Source organism: Carya illinoinensis, chromosome 2 (assembly GCF_018687715.1).
Source record: "Carya illinoinensis cultivar Pawnee chromosome 2, C.illinoinensisPawnee_v1, whole genome shotgun sequence".
NCBI classification, from domain to species: domain Eukaryota; kingdom Viridiplantae; phylum Streptophyta; class Magnoliopsida; order Fagales; family Juglandaceae; genus Carya; species Carya illinoinensis.
In genome coordinates this window covers 5,078,943-5,101,602 of record NC_056753.1, presented here as the reverse complement: position 1 = coordinate 5,101,602, position 22,660 = coordinate 5,078,943, and the positions used below count along the sequence as shown (strand labels likewise).

The window sequence follows — 22,660 nt, the reverse complement described above, 5'->3', positions numbered from 1 at the left end:
CACTCAATAGCTCAATTATGTATTCATTAATATTTGGCTGGCTTTATCACTTCTTTCTATCCAATGCAATTCTATAACTCTCTCCCTCCACTTCTCCCACCCCTTAGTAAGTAGAATTTCATGAACCTTAATAGATTCTAATTACTGAATCAAAGACAATCACCATGTAAATTTCCCATTAGAAAAAAGCAAGTACAAAGAAATCATAGTTTTGAAATGAATAGGTAGGAATCCCGGAATCCCGGCACTGCATGCTTATTCATACATGTAGCTGAGAAATAAAGATATTTGTTGTTCATAAATGTAGCTGGAGCTAAAAAAAAAAAAAAAAGATGATTACTCGTACATATGAATTACAAACAGCATAAATTTGAAAACTAAAAGAATGAAGTAATTGCCAGATACTCAGGGTCTTGTGAGGAAGAGAGTTTTACACAGCTTCATTGTATCTTCACGGCTGGTTACTGAAAAATGAACAGAAACTACAGTCAACATCCCCATTATGCCACAATAATAACAACTGATCTTTGGATGCTTAGCATTCATGAATCAACCCACTCAAACTTACTACATTTGGAATGATTTCATTTTGTCATGGTTAGCATTTTAAACGAGTTTTTAACATATGAAAAAGTAGAAAAGGTTACAAGAAAACCATTAAAAAGATGTAAAATAACCTTATTTTCAAAAGATTATAAATGATCTTTTTATAGGTAATAAAATCATATTAAAATGTGCAAAGATGCATAACCCAAGTACTCATGTCCTGTAATTACTCCACCATATGATGGAATTGTTCATTTAAATGTTAGAAAGCAAAACAGGAAGTTTTTTCACTTCCAAAGGAACCTGTTATATGAGTTCAAGTTCAAGCGTAGAGCTAACCTGTGTGACCCAAAGTTCGTTCTGATTCATAAATTTCATGGTCATTTCCTCCCTGCTCAAACAAAAAACCAGAACTCTTAAATTGGTATGAACAAAGAGTTGATGCAACTAAATTTAAGGCCAAATTTTGGTTTAAAGATGGTAATATCAAGTTCCATTATCAAATCATCTAATTTTTGAATTGCACGATATCTGAAAATCTAAGTGAGAATTACTGTAGTGGTCCTGGGGATTGGTCAATTTTCAAACTGATCCATAAGGAAACAAAATTTTCAAAATGATCCTTGAGGTAATACTTATATATCATAATATTCATCCCATCCAAATCCCATTAATTTATTAACAAAAAATGACTGATGTGGCAGTTGGTACTCACTTGCCACATCATGACTAACTACAGATGGATATGTGTCATATATAACAATCTACTTTCTTTTAAAAAAAAAAAACAATCTACTTTTCAGATAGTCAAACCATACCTAGTCAACATGACATGTCAGCAAAAAAATTTTAAAAAATAACAACTAATATTTTTTTTAAAAAAAAAAGACTAACATTGGAAAATATATAAAAACTAAAAAAATTAAACTTAATAAAAAAAACAAAACAAAATTTAATAACCCAATTTCTTTTAAAAAAATTATAAAAAATTGAATTACGTGTTGTTTGGGATGTATATCTACATCTCTCATGTTTTTCCATCCTCTACTGCAGTTAACTTATCCTTTTGCCGTAGTTACTCTTTGAGAAGTGTTGTAGCCAGAAAAGTAAATTCATAAACTGATATGGTTTCATATGATACGTTAAATCTACTTTACAATAAAAGTAACTTTAGAATCTAACGTAACACATCGAGATACATTAGTTTGTATCTTTACTTTTGTGGGATCTCTTTGTGGCTAAAGCATTTCTCTTGTTCTTTATCAAAGCTAACAATACCATTACATAGAAACTAAGAAGTACATACTACATATAACTTAGTACAGGATTGAAGCATAGCTCAATTTTGAATGATTAGAGACCTAAGGGCTGACTGTAAGTCTTGTCCCCAAAGAAATGGATTTCATGAAAATCATCTAAGTATCTCAAGCAGTATGTCTTGTCCCAACCTTGAGGGAAAACCTGTTCCAAGCATTTTGCACCAAAATTAGATTCAAGGGCAGTTCCACTAGCCAGTTAATTTACCATCAACCAAAAATCATCACAACACAATGAAGATTAAGTACAAGCATTAAGTCCCAACTCACATCAAAACTTATTTGTCCTCCTATCGAGAATGTCAGGTTAAGGTGAGCAAACTTCTCACGAAGCACGGAGATAATTTTTGGACGAATATTTTGAACCTGAACCCTCAAGCGCATGGTTTGTTCCATATTCATATTTCATACCAAACACATAAAAGCTATATCATGATAAAATAATAACTTAAAATTTAATATTTTGAAAAAAAGAAAAAGAAAAAAAAAAGAAAAAGGAACCAAACAGTCTTTACCTTGTCATAATTTTTAAATTCATCCCTTTCTTCTTGGCTACAGTTTTGTCCAATTGGTGATACATTGAGCATGCCACTTCGGAACTCTATGAATGTACCCCTAATGGTATTTAAAACAGAAAATCTTACTAAAACGAACACACAAGAAAGGCATATTTAGGACTTTCATTGCACCAACCTTTTTATAGGGATACCGGATATCCAAGTCAGCAATATAATGTAGTGTAAAATTGATAAATTCCTGCAAATTTGCAATCCATCAGGACAAGAAAATGATAATTGCGGCAGCACATGTTGTGCATACAGACTTTAGTCTACCCTACAACCTACATACCTAACAGTCATTCTCACCAACCGTTATCATTATAGCCTAACAGAAGAACAAGTTTGTAAATCACACAGATGCTTCAAATCATCATTAGAGAGCTTTTTTAAATGCACGCACACATATATGGGGGACCATTAATTTTTCTTACCCCTGAAAGTGTAAGAACGCCACACAAGAGGACCAACCTAATGTCCCAAGAGCATAATAAATAGGATGCTTTCCCAAAAAGTAATTAAACAGATTGTTCATTTACCACAATAAGGTCCTTACCTTAAGTTTGTCTTCTCCAAGCATCGACTTTAAGCTCTAGACAAAGGAAGAAACATGATGCCTCAGCATAAGATTATCAAATTGATGAAATAAGAAATATGCAAAATATAATACAGTTTCTTTATCATTCCCCAGAATATGAAAAATAGTTGGGAGGCACCCTGAGACAACAGAGAGGTATTTTCAAACTTGGGCAATATGCTAAGAACAATGAGACTAGGATTTGATACATTTTTTTTTTTGATATCCTTGGGTGTCCGGGCCAACTTACACGCACCTCGACTAATCCCACGGGGCCCTGAAGTTAACGGCCAGGTAAACCTCCAGTGGCCCTGAGGGGACTCGAACTAGTGACCATTGGGGAGCAAATCCAAGGCCTGACCAATTGAGCTATCCCTCAGGGTTATGGTCCGGAATAACAAACACTTTCAAGGGTTAACGTACACTGGGTCCACAAAGTACTTGTATATATTGGCAAAAATGAAGAAGATGCCAGCTCAGCAAACAACCAAGCACCTCTCTTATAGAAGAAAGAATTGTCTAGAATAAACTTTCAATTGTATACGTGTCTAAGTCTGTTAGAAAGAATATTTTGCTATATTTGTGTATAAATATATGCACTGTAACACACTCTCATCATGAATGAAATTAGAGCAAAATTGCTTCATTCTATTCTTCTTTCTGTTGTCTATCATGGTATCAAGAGCTGCATAAGGACTCACGTCTGAAGCTCAGCCATGGCAGAAAACCCCAAAATTTCCCTTCCTTCTCCCTCCCACTTCATCACCGTGAAGCTTAATCATGACAACTATCTATTGTGGAGGGCACAACTCATGCCTTACCTCAATAGCCAGAATGTCTATGGTTATATCGATGGAACCATTGTTGCACCCCCCTTACTCGATGAAAGTTCCAAGATCCCAAACCCAGCTTATCTTATCTGGCGATAGCAAGATCAAGCTCTCATGACCATACCCATCTCCTCTCTCTCGGAAAATCTTATCACTCATGTTGTTGCTGCTTCTACATCATGGGAGATCTGGAACATTTTGGAAGATTTGTTTGCCTCAAAATCTCAAGCTCGTACTATGCAGCTCCAGTATCAACTCACTACACTTAAGAAAGGCTCCGATTCAATTGCAAAATATTATCAGAAAGCTAAACTCATTTGGGATACTCTTGCTGCATCTGGTAAAGTCTTATCTGATTTTGATTTCACTACTTACATGGTGGCTGGTTTGGGCACAGATTTTGACGCCGTGGTTACATCCATCACTACCTGAGTTGATCCCATTACTCCTTCACAAATGTATAGCCATCTTCTCACCCATGAATCCAAACTCTCCCACTTACAGACCAACCTTACTGCTACATTTGAGTTCTTGGCCAACTCCACTACTACAAACACTGGTACCAGAGGAAGGGGTCCATCTCGAGGCAGAGGAGGTAACAAGGGTCGTGGCCGTGGTCGTAACAGTGGTCGGTTTACTTCTTCCCATTTTTCCCCTAACCGCCCTCAATGTCAGGTGTGCCACAGACAAGGTCATACTGCTGTTCAGTGCTATTATCAGTTTGACCATAGCTATCAATCCCCGCATCCTCCCTCTTTATCTGCTAATATCACCTCTGCTCCTCCCTATTCTTATGACACTACCTCCTCCATTGACTCTAACTGGTATCCTGACTCTGCTGCTACTCATCATTTCACCCATAATTTCTCTAACCTATCTTTGAATCCTTCTGAGTATAAGGGTGAAGAGCAGGTACGTGTTGGCGATGGAAATTCTCTGCCAATACATCATGTCGGCAGCTCCAACATCCCTTTATCCAATGGCAATCTTCTTCTCTCTCAACTCTATCATGTGCCTTCTATTTCCAAGAATTTAATCTTTGTTCGAAAAATGTGTGATGATAACTGTGTGTTTTTTGAATTTCATTCCTATTTTTTCTCTGTGACGAATTCCCGTACCAAGATCATACTTCTACAAGGTTCTACTAAAAATGGAATGTATGTATTTCTCTCTGCACCAACCTCTCTTCAAGCTTACACTGGTTCTCAAGTTTCTTCCTTCCAATGGCACGTCCGCTTAGGCCATCCATCCATGCAATTGGTTCATTGAATAATCTCCCACCTCTCCCTGCCTGTGAAGTCTTCTTCCACTCCTGGGTTGTGTTCCTCTTGCTGTCAAGCAAAACTCCACCAACTTCCCTATGCTGTGTCCACATCTCGGTCCACAGCTTCTTTAAAACTTCTCTTTGCTGATGTCTAGGGTCCTGAACCCATTTTATCATGGGGTGGTTTTCGATATTATGTGTCTTTTGTAGATGACTACAACCGTTTTACTTGGCTGTTTCCTTTAATGTGTAAATCGGATGTAGTCAATACTTTTATCTCTTTTAAACATCATGTTGAAACATCTCTTAATGTAAAAATTCGTGCTCTACAATCTGATTGGGGTGGTGAATTCCGTTCACTCATGTTTTACATTCATTTGGCATTTCACATCGCTTGTCTTGCCCGTATGCTCATGCCCAAAATGGCTTGGTTGAGAGAAAACATCGACACATAGTCGAAACTGGTCTAGCTCTCCTTGCTCACTCATTCTCTCCACAAAAATTGGTCAGATGCATTCAATACTGCCGTATATTTAATTAATCAGCTTCCTACATCTGTGTTACACAATAAATCCCCATTTGAACTATTATGGAATAAACTTCCTGATTACAATTTTTTGAGAATGTTTGGGTACCTTTGTTGGCCCAATCTCCGGCCCTATAACAAACACAAAATGGATTATCGTTCCCTACCATGTGTTTTTCTTGGGTATAGCCCAAATCATCATGGATATCTCTGTTTTCACCTTCCCACTTCCCGAATGTATGTGTCCCGCGATGTTCTATTTGATGAGAATATTTTTCCGCTTCAAAACCCCAGCTCTAGCTCAGCAACTCCATCTCACGCTGCTCTACCCAATCACTTATTTTTAAGGCCCATTATCTCACCTTCTAATTTGGCTTCTTCCCCTCCTGCTTTATCTACACCTATGCTCATCTCTCGGCCCACAAGTCCCTCACCCTCACGGCCTACAAATCACTCATCCTCACGGTTCACAAGTCACTCACCCTCATGGCCCACAAGTCACTCATCCTCACGGCCCACAAGTCCCTCACCCTCACGGCCCACAAATCACTCACCCTCACGGCCCATCTCTCCCTCTCATAATTTCCCAAGTCCAAAATCCACTTCTGACTCTATATCGATCCCTTCTTCTCCTAGGGATCACCTGAAGTTACTAGCACTTTCTTCTACCTCGACACCTTCATCTGAGTGTCTCATTCACACCCATTCCAAATCAAACCTCCATTTCCCAAAAGTTCGTACTAACGGCACTGTTGCATGGCCAAAACCTCGGGCGCATGTTACCTCTCTTGCTACCCCTAATGAACCTTCCTCTGTCACCGAGGCCTCTAAGTTTTTGGAATGGTGAAAAGCCATGCAACTGGAGTTTGATGCTCTTCTCTCCAATAACACCTAGACGTTAGTTCCCCCATCCTCATCTCAGAATCTAGTTGGCTACCATTGGCTCTTCAAAACCAATTTTCATTCAGATGGCTCCATCAAACGGCGTAAAGCGAGATTAGTAGCCAAAGGCTACAGTCAGATTGAGGGATTGGATTATTACGAGACATTCAGCCTAGTGGTGAAGCTTGCAACTATCAGGTTGGTTCTTTCCATTGCCCTCCCTTCTCAGTGGTCGATTCACCAATTAGATGTGCAAAATGCTTTTTTGCACGGACTATTGGATGAAATGGTTTTCATGTCTCAGCCTACGGGGTTTGTTCAATGCCAATTTCCACATTATGTATGTAAGCTCAATTGAGCCTTATATGGCTTGAAACAGGCTCCCCGTGTGTGGCATGCACGGCTGAGTAGAAAATTGCTTGAGCTTGGATTTGTGGTTTCTAAGTTAGACACATCCCTGTTCGTTTATCGGCACCAGTCCGTGGTCATCTATTTTTTGGTTTATGTTGATGATGTGATTTTAACTGGTTCGGACCCGCATGCTATTGCACATCTTATTCATCTTCTTAGCATTGAGTTTCCTCTGAAAGATCTTGGTGCCCTTCATTATTTTTTGGGTGTTGAATGTCATCGCAATTCTACTGGGCTTGTGTTATCTCAACGAAAGTATATTTTGGATCTACTTAAGAAGACGAATATGGACAACTGTAAGCCAGTGGGCAGTCCTATGTCTCCATCTATGAAACTTTCCGCCTTTGATTCCTCTTCTATGGAAGACCCAACGCTCTATAGGAGTGTTGTGGGTAGTATGCAATACTTGCTATTTACCAGACTAGATTTAGCTTTCTCGATAAATCGGGTCTGTCAATTCATGCATGCACCATGTGTTCCACATTGGCAGTTAGTAAAGCGTATTCTGCGCTATTTGAAGCATACTTTGGATTATGGTTTGGTCATTACACCTTCCTCTACACCTATACTGTCCGCATTTTCCTATGCCGACTGGGCAGGCTGTTCGGATGACAAAAAATCTACGGGGGGATAATGTGTATTTTATGGCCCTAATTTGATATGTTGGAGCTCAAAGAAGCAATCAACTATTGCTCAATCCAACACTGAGGCTGAATATAAGGCCCTAGCACATGCCACTTGTGAATTGATCTGGGTACAGTCCCTACTTTCTGAATTGGGAATTTTTCTACCTAAGCCACCCATGCTTTGCTGTGATAACTTGGGGGCTACCTATCTTTCAGTCAATCCAGTCATGCACTCATGAACCAAACACGTTGATATTGACTATCACTTTGTAAGGGATCGTATGCACAACAAGACTCTTCAAGTCTCTTTTCTTTCAAGCAAAGATCAAATTGCTGATGTGCTTACCAAACCACTGTCCACTGCCAGGTTCTGCACTCTTAGATCAAGCCTCATAGTACTTCCAGCCCTGCTTGGCTCGTCGGGGCATATTAGCAAAAATGAAGAAGATGTCAGCTCAGCAAACAACCAGGCACCTTTCTTATAGAAGAAAGAATTGTCTAGAATAAACTTTCAATTGTATACGTGTCTAAGTCTATTAGAAAGAATATTCTGCTATATTTGTGTATAAATATATGCACTGTAACACACTTTCATCATGAATGAAATCAGAGCAAAATTGCTTCATTCTATTCTTCTTTCTGTTGTCTATCAGTATACAATCTTCAATGGCAGTTTGAAGTTTGGTGCATCCACTATAAAAGATGCATATGATTCTGGTTCTCGCCTATTGCGGATATTCAATTTATAATCATTAGTTATACATGTGAATGCTTTCTTGTAATCTGGTTTCATGCTGTAACTAATACCTGGGTTCCAACTAGCTTTCCATCTTTGTGAGCTACAAGGCCATTCTCAGAAAATACATAATCGTAGTCATCGATAACTGCACACAGAGGGGGAGAAGGGGGGGAAGAGAACAGGGACAATCATATAGATAATTAGCATAGTGAACGTTGTGAAGAAGACAACTGCATTTGGCCATTTTTTAAAACCATTGATATGTACTAAAGACAACCTTAAGAGACCATAAAATGATTCCAGACCCTGTGAAACATCAAGTAAAATAAAAAACAAGATTTTTTTTAATAAGTTTTTCATAAAAATATGCAACAGAGATCAGATGGTAGTGCATGTATGTATTCATAAAAAAAATAAAATAAAATAAAAAAATAAAATAAAATAAAATAACTAGAGAAATGATGGTTAGGCATCGTCATACCTAAATAAAAAACACAAGCTTATAAAGGTAGCTTATAAAGGTCAGGTATGAAACTAATCGCCAATCCATGAAAAGTATAAATGCTTGGTTGTCAAGTTTAATAATGAACAAGCAACGAAGCAAGTCTATTTCCAAATCATGCTGAATCAAATCGAGTAATCAAACAGACTTTTGGTTCCTAGCTAGTTTCCAAAATGTTCTCCAAAAAGCAAACAGCTTAATTAGAGCCTGATAAAGCAAACCTGTCTTTCCAAGCTGCTCAGATATTTTACTAAGGTCAGATCCTCCCACAACACCAACTGTCACAACCTGCAGTCAGAAAAAGAAAAGAAACTTAAACAATATCTTACGGGGGGGACAGTGACCGCAGTTAATGCTAATAAATCATGTACCTTTCGAAGCTCCCCCATGAACTCTAGCATCTTTGGAGTGACCGCCTAGCATTTCAGTGGAAAGAACAATGCATCAGACAATTTAAGCTCTATATATATATGGAGGTATGTATGATTATGGGGTGTGTGCAAATATACATATTATTGCTTATGTGACCATTCCATAATCATAATAGAACCATGTAATGGAACAAAACTGAAATTAAGAAGAAAAGGGAACTCGGAGGAGAAAATGGGTACCTTTCTAGGGGCAGTAAGGGTCCCATCAACATCAAATAAGGCAATTAATCCAGGTTTCCTGACAGCCATTACGCTCAATATATTTTTCTTCCACACCCAAAATCTGAAATATCACAATGTTTCCAACGGAAGCTTAACAAATTGGTGGTTTAGAGTCCCGATTGTGTGGGATATGGTATCTGGATCCTCCTGTGGAATCGTTGTCCCGGGTTTAACAAGGTCAGCTTGACTTGAGCGACCAAAACTTAGATTTGGAATTGTACCATCGAATTCCAGTCCAAGTTTCAAGCCAGTTGTATACAGATAAAAATGAATCTTAAAATTAAGGTTCTAAGCAGTAACAAATCAAAGAATCAAGAGAATGTATAAAATGGGAAAGAGTTTGCTTGCCTGAATAAACCAGTTGCTGGAGTGAGAATGATTTTCTATGACTCAAATGGCGCTGAAGTTTGAGCGCAGAATTTGAAGAAGATCACAAGACACAAAATGCGGAAGCGGGGAGTTCCCGGGGATTATAAAAATTTTCCAAGGGGTTTCCTGGGAATTAAATTAGAGGCTGAAATGTACGATTTGGAATTGGTCAGGTCATTAGAAAATTTTTATTTTTATTTTATTTTTTTTTAAGTATTTTTTTAACATACTTAATTATTAAGAAAAAATTTAAAAAAAAATATAATTTTATTAATATTTATTTCCTTAATCATTAAAAAAAAAAATTAAAAAAATCAAATATAATCAAAGTTATAAATAAGTTATAGTTAAATAGTAATAATATCATTTTCCTTAGAAAATATTCACACAGACGTATCTAAAACTGTCACGTACTTTTTATTAAATCAGATGGACGGAATTAATACTAAATATATTAAAGACAAATGATTTATAAAAATTCTTAATATATTAATATTATAAAATATTAATTAATGCCAAATTCAATAGAAATTGGAATCTCTTTCCAGCATCAACACTACTTAATTCTATCATTGAAGACATGAAGCAGTTCTGAACACCGCAAGTGGATCTTTGTAAAAATTGATCGATATGCAAATTGATGTCGCATGATGTGATGCAATAAATTGCAATCAATTTTATTTTTAGTTGCATATCTCCTGATTTACGGTCTAGATGCTTTTTATTTCTTGATAATGAAAATGATTTACCTTAAACTTTGTAGCTTTATATTATATTATATTATAATTTGGAAAAAAAAAAACACTACTTAATTCCAGTTCAGCCAATTGCGAACAACATTGAGGCGGGCCATGTGGGGGCTTTGGATTCGGTAGCCATTTAAAACGACTACACGACTGACCTAGAGATCGTTAAATTGATTTGGAGGGAAATGGATATTATGTATATAGTTTTTGCTGTTAATGTAAAGTGTAATAATTAAAATATTTAATAATTTAAATAATTTCTGTCCTATTGATCTTGTATTTCCTATAATTCAGCTAACTGTGGACCAAACTTCTATATTCACAAAACTTCAAAATTAAGAACATCCTCATCCAGATTTTTATAAAATTCCTTATAATTTAACTATAAAATTTCTTATAATTTAACTAAAAATTACATCTTCTGAAATTTTTTCTTAAATTTTATTCATTTTCTAAAAACATCCTACATCTCATTTCCCATCATATCTCTATTTTATTAAATAATATTTCTCTATTATTTGTTTATTACTTTTTTCTCTCACCTTCATTTACAATCTTAAATACTAACTCTTTTGTCTTATTATCTTCTTTTCAAATATCAATTTTTACTAAATATTCATACGATTTTGACTACCAAATACAGTATTATTTTTCAAACCAAAATCCGTATTATGAAATAGTATTTTTTAAAAAAAAATATGTGCATTTTCTAACGTCATGGTATTTTTTTAATGTCTACTCTTTATCAATTTCTCCCATGATAATACTAGAGTTGTTCATCTGGGCCGGGTTTTACCCAGCCTGGATCGGAACCCGGATAACCGGGTGTCCAGTTGCGGTTTTGGATCAGATTAAATCAGGTCCAAAACCCACATTTAGAAACCTGAGTATACTTGGGCCGGGTACAAGATTTTAAACTTGGTTTCAGGTTTAAAACCCGGTACCTAGTTGTTTTTTTATTCGCTATTTTGGTAAGACATTTGAGTTTTGCAAATAAAAGCCTCTCGCATTCGATTCTCACTCGCTTTCATTTCTATGCCGAAAACCCTATTCTCTCCGAACCCTAGATGTCGTCCCTCTCTGCCTCTGCGAAACCCTAGCCATCTTTTCATTTTTGTGCCTCATCTTCATCCTCGTGCCTCATCTTCATCCTCATGCCCCGTCTTCATCCTCGTGCCTCGTGCCTCGTCTTCATCCTAATACCTTGTCTTCATCCCCGTGCCGATATATGTAAGTAGAAGCTTTTGTAATGCCACCGTCTTCATCCTAGATGCTTTTGTTAGTTGATTTTATTTTATTTTGGTCATTTGGTTCCTATAGTTTATGCGTCTATTTACCCATTCTGAAAAGTTAAATGGGTTTATTTAACTTAGATTGCCGCTAGCTTTTTAGATCTGTTGTCTTTAGCCATTTCTTTTGTTCTCTATTTTTTTTTTTTTTGTTCTTTATTTGTTGATTTTGGGAGATCTCATAACAATATATGTTAAGAACCTTGCTAGCTTCTGAGGGCTGGAAAGATTATGATGATCTACCATTACCATTGGTTCGTTAAGACCTTTGATGTGGATATTTTAATTTCCTAGTACTTCAGAAGATTCGCATGTATACAGTGACACCCCCACCCCAATTATATATAATATTGTAACACTTGATGCATGGAGTGGGTACTTCAGCCACCCAAAATAGGCATGGTCTTTGTAACTTGAAAGATACAGAGAAATCTATATTTGTTTTGTCTCTCATGTGGAAAGTTTTTTAAGCTGTTCATTATAAACATATTCTACACACACTCAGACACACAATATATATATATATATATATATATATATTTATGTAATGGAGTGATTTCTACTTTTCTTCTATAATTTTCCTATATATGTATGTATGGACTAATTTTAAAGCTTAATAATTAGCATATATATATATTTGGGTAATTAATTATATAAAATATATAAAAATGATCCATGGAAGCAGCTCATGTGTGTTTATTATTTGCCATAGTGATATATCCTTTATAATTTTCCCATACCAAGACCAACATTCTTCATCATTATTACATGTCTGTATAACAAATTTTGCAGCCCCTTCCAAATTAACACATAAAAAGCCCAAATTTGCAGAGTTGTAATATCTAAAGGGCCAAACATTTTGCTAATACAGGTTCAAAGTTAAAGTTTTTGGAAGACATAAAGGAGCAAGAATATTACCTATCTCTGATAACAGAACCAATCCCCATCTTCAAAGATTTAGAATCAATTAATGCTTCACAATTAGCTTTAACTGAATTCCCATAAGGCCAATTTTCTCCATGTATATAGCTTTCTATCTTCCATTCTTATATTATGATGTTGGGAGTTATTGGCTTGATGATATTCTACTAATTATGCTTGTGCTTATCATTAGACATAGTTGTACATTTTCTCGTTTGAAACTTGAAATAATTTTTGTAATCTCTATCTAACTTAGTTTATTATATATCTAACTCTGTTTTTCACTTATAAAAATATATATATATATATATCTAGCTCTTTTTTTCACTTGTCAAAAAAAAATATATATATCTAACTCTTTTTTTTTTTTTATAATTTTTTATATGATTTTCTAGCTTTATCTAGTTTGATTCCCATTGCATGTATTAAATTTCTTTAGGAGTGTAGTTTTAAAGTAAGTTCTTTGGCCTAGAAACTAGTACAACCCTTCTGAGATCAAATGCGGATACTTTTTTCCCACTGTAAAGCTTGTGCATCTTACTAGAAAAACAACTTAAGATGGACCGGCTTTGGCTATTGATTTGGTGTGGTTGGAAAGGATATATCACTATCAATTGGTTAATGTTTATTACTAGGACCCAAGACCCCTTGCCAAGTAATGCAAGTCATAAGAATGTAATTCTTGCATGCACCTACTTTGTGGGGAAATTATCAGGTACTTGTTTTGTGGAAATTTGAATTATAAGTTATCTAGACTTCGGTAATTAGGGTTATGTGATAGAGACCGAATTTTGCATTGACAATTGACAAACAAGTCTTATTAATGTGATACAGAAGGTTTGTGTTTGAAAATCATTCTTCTTCAGTATTCTTTTATCATCCACCCACCAGATTGCTTGAAATGATTGCATTGCACTTGGGGTTGCAACTTGGAGTTGCTGTCAGGTTGCTTGGCCTTTTGGCCTACGATGTTGGTGCCATTTTCTCATTCAGAAACACTTTTCAAGTTTCAAACTTACCTTCAAGCTCCATCAACTCTATGTATTCTTCAAACTAATTATGCTTGTGTTTATGAAAATTTAATCTGCATAATTTTTTAATTTGTTCATGAGAAGTTAAACTTCTGTAGCTTTGCCTAGTGGGAGATTTGAGAATGGAGATGCAAATGGAGGTTCTCATTACACATGTATCAGTTGTGGAGAAATGCATTGATTGCATGAAGCAGGCATTATGTATTGGTGGCTCTATGTAATCCACTTTTGATATGTAATTTCATTTCATATATTTTAATTTTCTATGTTGTAATGTAATGTATAAATATAAAATAATGTAACAAGTAGTGATTGCATTATGTTTTGCATGACGTGATAAATATTGAATTTATTTATTTTAGATGCATTTAGTTAAAAATGTAAATACAATTAGTTATCCAATATAAAAGAATAAGCTTTGCAATATTTTGTATTGAAAAATTTGTAATGGAATATAGGCTTCTAGATGAAAAATATGCTGCTTGAAAGAAATTTAATAATATAGGTTTTTGAAAAAAAAAAATTGGGTACAACCCGGATTCCGGGTTTCAAAAAATCCAGATTCAACCGGGTTCCAGACTGGATGTACCCAGGCCAAAATCCAACCCGGATTTAAAACCTGGGTTTAGGGCCGGGAACACCCGGGTACCCGGTCTGAAACCCGGATGAACAGTCCTAGGTAATAAAATATTGTTTGTCATTTCTGTAACGGTAATATTTTGTATCCTTTCTCCAACGGTAACATTTTTTATCTTGTCTCAAATGGCAAAATTTTGTCTTTTATCTAACTGTAATTTTTTTTGTCTTATCTCAAACGACAACATTTTTTGTCTTATAGTTAATGGTAATTTTTCTTATATAAATATGCATTTTACTAGCATTCACATTCTCACAAACTCAAGTCTCATTTGATTTAAAGAATAAAAATTCAATAGTCTCTCATGTTCTCCCACTCCCTTCATCAAATGACTCGTATATTCTTTTACAAATTGCTCACATTCGTATCCACTAAAAGTGATAGCGATGTTGTTCTTAATGATGAGGCCGATAAATAGTCATCGAGGCATCATGGCAATCGCCAATGCCGTAAGTTTATTCGGCGTGATCATATTCAAGAGCATGAGCACCTATTTCGTAATTATTTTGCAGAAAATTCAGTATATCTCTCAAATCTATTTCGAAAGAGATTCCAGATGAGTCATCTCCTATTTTTTCATATTCTAAATGAGGTAGAGTCTTACAAGTCATACTTCACCCAGAGAATAGATAATGTCGAAATACTCGATTTATCTTCTATATAAAAAATAACTGTAGCACTTAGAATGCTGGCATATGGAGTTACTGGAGATTTTATGGATGAATACATACGTATTGGTGAAAGCACCACAATAGAGAGCCTCAAAAAATTATCTGAGACAATAGTAAGTTTTTTTCAGATGAATATCTGCGGTCTCCAAATACTAATGATATTGTCCGATTGCTTGCTGTTGCTGAACAATGGAGATTCTTAGTAATGCTAGAAAGCATTGACTACTTGCATTGGAAGTGAAAAAATTATCTCGCAGCTTGTAAATGTATGTACTCCGGCCACATTCATGAATCAACTATTATTTCAGAAGCAGTTACTTTATATGATCTTTGGATATAGCATGCATTTTTTGGTATGTCCGGTTCACATAACGATATTAATATGCTAGAGAGATCTTTTATTTTCACAGAACTTACCCTAGGGCATGTTCCTCCAATCAATTACACAATCAATGGCAACGACTACACTATGGGGTATTACATTGTGGATGATATTTATCTCAAGTGGTGAACTTTTATGAAGATGATTCCATCCCTACAAGGGAATAAGAAGAAATTTTTTGTAAAAGCATAAGAATCCGCAAGAAAAGATGTTGAGTGTGCATTCGAAGTACTTTAACAACAATTTGCGATCATTCGTGAACCTTCTCGAATGTTCAAAATAAATAAATTAACAAAGATAATAAAAGTATGTGTTATTTTACATGATATGATCATTAAAGACGAGCGTGATGATAGTGAGGTCCAAACATTGAGTATGATCAACTTGATGATCAAGTTCCAGAATTATCGCGCAATCATACAACTGAGTTTACGGACTTCATCTAGCGTCATCATCATATTAGATACAGCTCAGCACATCATCAGCTCCAAGTAGATCTAATTGAACATTAATGGCTATTATATTCCCAACAATAGGCATGTCGCATTATAGTATGGTATTTCCTTCATGTTAGTAGTGACTATGTTTGAGTTAATCTATGTTGCATTTGTATTTCCTTCATATTAGTAGTGACTATATTAATGGTAATCAAATTTGTGTTCCTATTGCCTTCATGTTAGTAGTGACTATATTTGAGGTAGTTTGTAATTTTGTCTGAAATTGTAATGACTAATTTTCTTGTTTAAAAATATCAATTTACATCACAAAAACAAATACAAAAGTTTAGTATCAATAATATACTCATCCATCATTGTCCGAAATATAAAATAAAGAAATAAACTTCTTACAAAAATAAAGTCAATCAATCTAAATCTGCTGCAGTATTGCGTTTCGCCATGATTTCTCTCTGCAATTGCTGAAAATATAACCGCTGTATTTTTGGCACGACACTTACGTTCATCATCATAATGTGCTGATCTGCTTCCTTTAACGTGAGCTCTAACTTTTGAGCCTCCAACCTCAGTCTTTTGTCCTCTTAACAGATTTTATTAAGCTCTTTTTCCTTTTCAATTACCATCTTTTTGGCCTCCAACCTTAGTCTTTCATTTTCAAGACGCAATTTTTTTCCTCTCTTTCCTTATCATATTGCATCTTCTCTACCTTAAAGCGATAAAACTCTTTTTCCTGAGCGCGTGACTCATCCAAAAGCGTATACTTAATCTTCATGATCTCAAAATTTTTCTCTGCTTGCCTGCCTTGGGCGTTTCGTGTTCCTTTCTCAGCTTTCCTTCCTATTGGTTGCTCCAATTTGACCACATCATTATCTATCACATTATCCGCCTCGAGATCAAAAACTGAATCTACCGCAGCGCCTGAACATTGAATCAGGGTTGGGGACATCGTCTTCCTTCGCTTTGGATCCCTCTTTGTAGAATGCCAAATCCATTTAAGTTGGTCGTTCAACATGTGCCAACGATGCTCGAACTGGAAGGAGCATTTCTCTAGCCATTGATACATAACCTTGGCCTTGTCAAAGTTGCATGCAAACAAAAAACCCCATGTTAAACCAAAGTGCAAAAAAAATTAATTATTCATAAATTGAAGGTAGAGTATGGATATTCTACATTGTCTTGCTTGGTCATGCTACTTTGATTTAACCCTTCAACCTAGGCTAGTTTCGCACAAAATTTATTTGTCATCTTTTGAATAATCAACCACCGATATATTAAAGACTTTATGGTTCTGTCAGTTGTGGTTTCTTTAAATTGTTGAAAGTATTCAAATTTTTTTTTTCCATAGTTGGGAGTGTTTTTGATCTGTTCCTTGGACGACATCAAGGTTACAATTCAACCATGTGGAGACAAGTAACTTGTCTTCTTCAGGGGTGAAGTTCACACCCATGACTGATTTCCTAACGCCGATAGGCTCGTTAGGGGGTCGGGATGGAGAGTCATCAAGGATTATAGGAGAGTTTCCATTTTGCCCACTGTAAGTAGGGTCAGAGGTTGATAAAGTACATATGTCCAGGGTTCTGTGAATTCATCTCTAAAAAAATATTGAAATGTTAGACACATTAGTTTGAAGTTTGGGGTTTAGCCGGGGTGACCGGCTCAGGAACCGAATGGTGACATCCTGAAAATTTGGTGACCCACTCATGGTTGCAACAGCTGGATGCTAGTACTTGTTGGTTGTTCGGGTTACCTAGCCATTGAGAAAATTATCATAAATTTTCTATGCACCCACATGCGATTGTCATCATCACAGCAGAGGGGGTTTAATTTACACATTACTTCTTTATCACAACATAATACCAAATAACAACCAAATATCATACAAATCACAACACTGCAAATAAGAACATTCATATCTGGTCCATTTATATCGAATGTATTAATAAATGGAGTTCAAAATGGTGTAAATATTGATAGCATGCATAAGCAAGGAGCCCAACATCAAAGCACTGCAAAACCTAACCCGAATCCTGATTGCCTTTTGTGGAAAGTACTACAAACTGCAATATGGCCATCCGAGTGAGGATTACCCCGCCATATCGATAGGGCCCCATTAATATTTCTGAATTAACCCGCATTATAACACCATCATCACAGCCTAATAATAGCCCTTTCCCCCGAGAGAAAACGAAATATTGCAAATAACCCAACAACACATAAGAAATTACTTATTTTCTGAAAAGAGCAATGAAAGTTCACATAACTGTACATGACTGCGAATGACCCAACAACACCACAGTACAATTTGCATTGGAAAAAATCTATAACTGTACATAACAGGAGCATCGACATGAGACACAATAATCCAGGGAGTACATAACCATCATGTTACCATAGATTTTTAAAAACTCAAAATACAAGCACCCCAATTAAATACAAAAATTAATAGGTTATCCAATTGCCTTTAGGGCATTAACAACAAACCAACGTTCAAACAAATATTAATGAAATTTAAATCACTATATATGTCTTTCAAAGATTCACAGTGCATTAGAAGACAAAAACAAAACCATCACGAAACTTCTATTAGTTGGAGCCTGAAAGACTGACTTGAAAGGCCATTCCCACAAATATGTTAGACATATTTGTAATCTAATTGCACCCCTCTCCACTACTAAACAGAGCCTCTCCCATTCAAAAAACAAAGGGCTAGAACAAATTTATGATCAAACATCACCAAGTTTTTAAAAGCCATAGTACAAGATTCAACCTAATAAATAAAACCTCCGTAGAATTTATTTCCTTCGTAAATAAACACATGCATTTTTTATTCCACCTTTAAGTAACACACACTTTTCCTATGCTTGGCTGAAACCTCTTATGAGGCATACCTCATAATTTTTGTGCATTTGTTCCTAAATGAACATGCATGCCTCTAGAGTTCCAGCTTCTATACATGTGCATGCAAGTTAAAAACATATTAAAATCAAGCTATGGCATAAATGCATAGTGATTAAACTTGGAATCTTATACGTGACTAGCTTATTCAAGATCAAACTTATGCTATCAACATTAAAAGCTACATGCATGCTAATTCAATGACCTCAAACCCTCTTATCATGTGATGGCCGAAACATGTGATTTAAAAAGTTAGGACTTTCAACTCATTTTCATCAACTTCTCCTTTATATTGCAAGATTTAAACTTATGTACTAGTTTATACACATGCATGCACAAGATCACAGATCACAATATACATGCCATGGCTAAAAATCTTTGGCATTTATTTATTTTTTTCTGCACTTTACATCGATGTTATAAATCACTTAGACACCAAAAGCCCATGCTTCGAAAGCAATACAACAACACTCTTTCATTTTTTTTGCATATGGTAAATCAAATCCTACAATCACAACCAAGCACTCTTCTATTAATTCATAGGTCAATTCATGTACAAACAATTTCTACAGAGAGAAAAATTTCTATAAAGAGAGAAATAGAGAAAGAGGGTAACAACAACCATTCAAAAATGCACAAAAAATAAAACAACCACCGAATATAAGAGCAAGGATTCAGACGCAAAAAACCAAAAAAAATTGATTCAACAATTCCTCAAAAAGATTAATATCAGAGCAAGGATTGAGCAAATGTAACAAATCGAAAAAACCCCCAAAATCTTCAACTAAAAATTGAAAGAAATATCCATGTGAAAGTTCCAAACTCCATGCAAACAACCTCTATTTTTCTCTTCTCAAAGATCTCTCATAGACTTGAGGGAAGAGATCTCTTATTGCGTTGGGAGGAAGAACAAGGGAGAGAAAGAAACAGAGAAGGAGACAGAAAGGAAATCATGAAATAGAAGAGATTTTGAAGAGAGAAACATACAACCGATGGAAAGCTGCAATCGATGGAGATGCTGAGCGAGGGAGGGGCCAATCGTTTACCCTAGCAAGAGAGAAAAAGATGTGGGGAAGGGGAAAATAGAATGGGTTTCATGAATGATGTGGACGCACAGTGAATCGACAAATATGAGGAATCCCTGTATCGATCATAAATGGCAACCACAAACTGGGAACGCGGATGGAGAGAGGTTTTTGGCTTAAACCCTATAATTTTCCCTAAATTATGGGGATATAAGAGATATGCAGACCTGGATGTGGATGCTCTAAGGGGAGTTGGAGTTTTAGGAAATGAAAGAGAAAAAGTTGAATAAAAAATATTATAAAATTAAAATATTGTAGAAATATAATTTTATAATATTTTTTTATTTTTTATTTAAAAAATTGTAATAATTAGTTTGAAAACTTCATATTGGAATTATGTTTTCTGGTAGCCCCCCAATTCGAATTTGATGATCGGATAGGTGAAGAAATTTGACCAAAATTCAACTTTTGTTCACAATGGTCTTGTCCCCTTTCGGCCAATCCAATTGCTCGAATCCACTACCCAAATGGAAAGTTATTTTCAGGGATTGACTCTTTGTTTTGCTACCATAGACTACAGTCATGGTGATTGTGCCCCAATTTTTCATAGACATAACAGAAAATTGGTAGTTGCTCGTACATGAACATTACCCAACACAAACCATGAGGTCTCAGATTGGTTCGTTTACCTCTCATCAGATGCTGCATTAAACCCTAATTTTGAGAAATTCTCCTCAAGCCACATTGCACCTGTCTACATCAATTTCCTCTATATTTCCAATGGTCTCACCGATAAGCCTCCCAACCTTCTCGTTCATCGCATGCAATGCCTAATAGTATATCCTAATCTAGAAGGATACTTTAGTATTCTTTATTTTATTTATCTATAATTTCCCTTCAAGATCTTTAAGCAAAACTAGGTTCTTGTTATAAAATTCATTTTCTTCACTGGACATCATATCTTTCTCATTGCTTGTTTAAAAGCTTTCTTGTTGTAATGTTTCTCTATCAGTAGGGACATATGCAAACATTTTCCCCTCTATAATCGAGTTCTCAAGGAGATTTGTATCTACCAGAAATTCCTCGTTTTCTTTATTTCAGAAGAGAGCTTCAGATCTTCAAGAGTTTCCTCCATACTCCTCACCATATCTATTCCGAATTTTTCCTCAAATTATAGAATCTTACTTCAAATCAAGAATGATAACCTATATCATGAACAAGCGGGAGCCTCTACAAGAGTGTAACTCTTGTGAGGAAAAAAATTGAGCACTCAGCTAACTTTTGTTTGCTCTCTTTATCAACAAAATATGCATGACGTCCAGTAATACGAAATGAGGTTTTAAGTTTGATCCAAGTGGACAAAATCCCTTACATATAATCAAAACCTTTCAAAACCCTTTACTCGTTGATATTTGACATGATTATCATGACGTTGGATATTGAGAAAAACACGCCCTTTACAAGTTGAAAGCTGTCTTCATCCTTAACTTGTCATTTTCAACCATGCCAGTTAATGTACATTATAGTTTAAGTCTTTAAGTGCATCATGAATTAGCCATTTAAAAGGAAAAATATTTCTAATACATCACATTAATTTGTTTAAATGAGATGAAAAAATTTCATATGATTGAAGAATAGTATTTCCCCAATTACAAATATTCTAAAACTTTTACCCACTTTTCATCTACAAGTTTGGTGGACTCTCTCTCCTTTTTTTGTTTTTGTTTCTGGCTTCTTCTTATGGTATTAGTTTTGCAGGAAACTTGAGCATCACGGAGACAATATATTTGTATGAGATCTCTTTATGGCTATAGTATTTCTTTAATGTATTTTACATGAAATTTCCAAACACTACAACAAATTCAACCTTTTGCCACAGAGACTTTTGCCGCAAATTACAAGGAAAATTGTCATAAAACTCCAGTATTGACAAAAACTCTTGGCCGCATGTTTGCGGATAATAAAATGTCAATTTTAGTATGAATTTGGCAAAAGTGCAATTTGTCACAAATGTAGACTTATTACAACAACTTCAATTGTTGCTTATAAGAAAAAAGATTGCCAGAAATAACTCTATTTGATCATTCACCATCGCATGAGATACTTACTTGCTAAGATGATACATTGTCAAAAAATATTTTTTTCGTTAAGAAATTCTGTCACTATTTGTGGCATACTACAAATAATAAGCGCCACAATAGAATATATTGGCAGCACACTGTGCCAAAAAAATTTAATTCCAGCAAAGTCTCACCATCAAAACAAGCAGTTAGCAATGAGAAGTGGTTGTTGTAAATTGGTTCAATTAACGAGTTGGTACCGCTACTAAAACACAATTACCACAATGGATAACATCAAAAAAAAAAAAAAAAAAATTCTAGAAGTGAGGTTTTGTGGTATTTACTTTTATTGTCGATCTGTGTTTGTTGCTAGAATTTATGCAAATATACATCATCAATAATGTTTTTTACAACAAAAACTTTCTTTGAAAATAATCAGTTTTCAAGCTTATTTTATGCTAATAAAAATCTATTTCTACAAAGATACATCATCGAAAGAAAATTTTTTTGAACGATAGGTTTCTTAACAATGGCATGTTTATTGAGGAGTTGCTATTGCTGCTAAAAGTCTTTTTCCACAAATCAGCATCACAAAAAATATTATGTGAATTGACCGAATCCACATTATTTTCCACAATTAGATGGTGGAGGAATTTGAGATTTGCGACTATAGTGAACGAACATACATTCAAGCATGCAGGAGTAATTAAATTTGCTACTAAAACTTCTTTTCGTGGGGCTTATAACATT

At 35.3% G+C, this 22,660-nt stretch overlaps 1 protein-coding gene across 5 annotated transcripts; it reads right to left on the bottom strand.

The window, feature by feature from the left end:
• Window positions 1–141: 141 nt before the first annotated feature.
• On the bottom strand, window positions 142–9,887 carry LOC122298448 (phosphomannomutase-like). 5 transcript variants are annotated; one of them, XM_043108192.1, is made up of 11 exons: window positions 9,778–9,887; window positions 9,388–9,576; window positions 9,148–9,192; window positions 8,998–9,064; window positions 8,343–8,419; window positions 7,882–8,013; window positions 2,976–3,011; window positions 2,556–2,618; window positions 1,920–2,007; window positions 886–939; window positions 142–464 (listed from the first exon to the last, which is right to left on the bottom strand). In XM_043108192.1, the coding sequence occupies exons 2-11, from the start codon at window positions 9,454–9,456 to the stop codon at window positions 406–408; spliced, it is 690 nt and encodes a 229-aa protein (XP_042964126.1). In that variant the 5' UTR covers window positions 9,457–9,576; window positions 9,778–9,887; the 3' UTR covers window positions 142–405. The 5 variants fall into 5 exon arrangements, with proteins under 5 accessions (XP_042964126.1, XP_042964151.1, XP_042964143.1 ...); XM_043108217.1 differs by lacking the exons at window positions 7,882–8,013; window positions 9,778–9,887 and adding exons at window positions 2,133–2,228; window positions 2,378–2,477 and having other exon boundaries at window positions 2,572–2,618; window positions 9,388–9,770; XM_043108209.1 differs by lacking the exon at window positions 9,778–9,887 and having other exon boundaries at window positions 886–937; window positions 1,908–2,007; window positions 9,388–9,770.
• Window positions 9,888–22,660: the final 12,773 nt, after the last annotated feature.